Source organism: Lycium ferocissimum, chromosome 11 (genome assembly GCF_029784015.1).
Source record: "Lycium ferocissimum isolate CSIRO_LF1 chromosome 11, AGI_CSIRO_Lferr_CH_V1, whole genome shotgun sequence".
In the NCBI taxonomy this organism is placed as follows: domain Eukaryota; kingdom Viridiplantae; phylum Streptophyta; class Magnoliopsida; order Solanales; family Solanaceae; genus Lycium; species Lycium ferocissimum.
Window position 1 is genome coordinate 25,307,584 of NC_081352.1, and position 2,157 is coordinate 25,309,740.

The window sequence follows — 2,157 nt, forward strand, 5'->3', positions numbered from 1 at the left end:
TTATCCAGATCCTTTTGTATCTAGAATAATATCAAGATATTCTAAAGTAGTGGTAGGAGATAAAGATGACTAGATTTTTCTAATGGATGTATCTAGAAGTATTTCTAGAACCATCCCTACACACAAAAATTGGGGTGGCCTTAGTCACTTATAACCAACCCCAATTGTAGCTAATACTACAATACAAGCCAATTCAAGTAAACTTTTCCTTTCCATAGCTTCCTTTTCTTTAGTTGAATCTTCTGATCTTAGTTAAAGATCTTGGGCTAGCAGAAGGTCTTTCCGATTTACTTTTCTTCTGCTATATTTCTCTACATGGTATCAGAGCCATAGCTACAGGTTGGCTTCTAGATTTGTTTCAAGATCGGGTTAGTAGTAGATTCAACTGGTTTCTCTTAATGGATTTGAGCGGCCATGTTAATGGACTGGGGATGGAGTTGTTGAATCAGTCCAATTATAAGATATGGAAGACATGTATGGAGTCATACCTTGTGGGAGAGAATTTGTGGGATGTTGTTAATGGTAGCTACACAAGTCCTCCTATTGACGGACCGAAAAATAGCAGCGCATACAAGAAGTGGAAGCAAATTAATGCAAAGGCGGAGTTCATCCTGAAGAGGTCCATCTCTCACAACTTGGTTGATCATATTATAAGGTGCAAATTAGCTCATGAAATTTGGAGGACCTTTGATCGTTTGTTCAATAAGAAGGATGAAGCGCGGCTAGAGATCTTGGAGAATGATTTGGCTAACACCATTCAAGGTAATCTTTCTATTGCAGAATATTTTTTGAAGATTAAGAACTTATGTTCAGAGATCTCATTATTAAATCTGGATGAGGCTATATCTGAAGCACGAATGAGAAGAATTATCGTTCGTGGTTTGAAGAAAGAATATATTCCTTTTGTTACATCAGGAATATATTCCTTTTGTTACATCAATTCAAGGATGGGCTCAACAACCATCCTTGGAGGAGTTTGAGAAATTGTTATCATCACAGGAGCTACTAGCCAAACAGATGGCTAGTGTGTCTATCAAAGAAGGGGAAGGAAATGCTCTTGTTGCTAACAAGAGGAATTTTAAAGAAATACAAGAGCGAAGTGGCTCAAGAGATATGACACATTCTCAATTCCATGAGGGTTCAAGCTCGTCAAGACAGAAGGAGGATTCTTCTAATCATTATGGTAAGAAGTATATTAAATGTTACCGATGTGGTAAAATAGAACACATAAAAAGATATTGCCAAAACAAAGAGAGCAACATGGCTCAAGTTGAGAAAGCTGCTGAAGAAGAAGAGGAGGACTGGGGAAGGTGCTTCGTAGCTGAGGCTTGAGTAGTAGATGCCCTGGCTTCCTTCAATTTCGAAAGAGACTGGATCATGGATTCAAGAGATAATACGGTCCATCACGTGGATAAGGACGGCATTAGTGTCATCAACAAAAAGCAAGAAGATTCCAAAGACGTTCAGACTAGTGACGTGGTAACTGCTATCGAGGAAATCAACAAAGCAAATCCTGAAATCGGTAATAAAAGTTTGGACGTGGAGGATGTTGAAGTAGATCCTGAGCATGAAGTTTTTGAAACTATATATGACAATATTGACCATTCTGGAGAAAGCATTGAGGGAGTTGTAGTGGAAGTTGAAGTCTCTGGTCAATCTTCTGCCATATCAGAGTCAATCACTAGCTCAGATCAAATACTGAAAGCAGATGGAGAAGCTGACGGTCAAATAAATGAAGAGGTTGACCTTGAAGGCTCAATTTCATATGGAGAGACAGATAATATGGTTCTCGGATGCTCTGAAGCTGACAAACAGTTCATTGAGGAGCTGAAAAGGGAATCTGGTGGTGGATCCTACGTGTCACGACCCAAATCATGGATCATGCGGGCACCCACACTAACCCTCCCTGGTGGGCGAACCCTTCAGATAACTACCTTAATTTGATACAACATGCGGAATAAATACTGTTATTATAAGAAATTCCCAAAATCTGGTCTAGACTCATACAAGAGCTTCTAAGAGGTTTACAATTTGAATAGTTAACGTACTCAAATTGGATACGACTTCGTTAAGGATAGAGAACAACGAAATCTAAGGAGAGACTGCGCGTGCAATAGCTCACCCAAACGTCTTTGACGAATGCCTCGAAACGGTCGT

At 39.5% G+C, this 2,157-nt stretch overlaps 1 protein-coding gene across 1 annotated transcript; it reads left to right on the forward strand.

Annotated features, from left to right (window-relative positions):
- Positions 1-398: 398 nt before the first annotated feature.
- LOC132038166 (uncharacterized) lies at positions 399-1,332 on the forward strand. Its single transcript, XM_059428883.1, has 2 exons — positions 399-762; positions 947-1,332. Exons 1-2 carry the CDS (start codon positions 399-401, stop codon positions 1,330-1,332), a joined length of 750 nt encoding a protein of 249 aa, XP_059284866.1.
- The last annotated feature ends 825 nt before the right edge of the window (positions 1,333-2,157 follow it).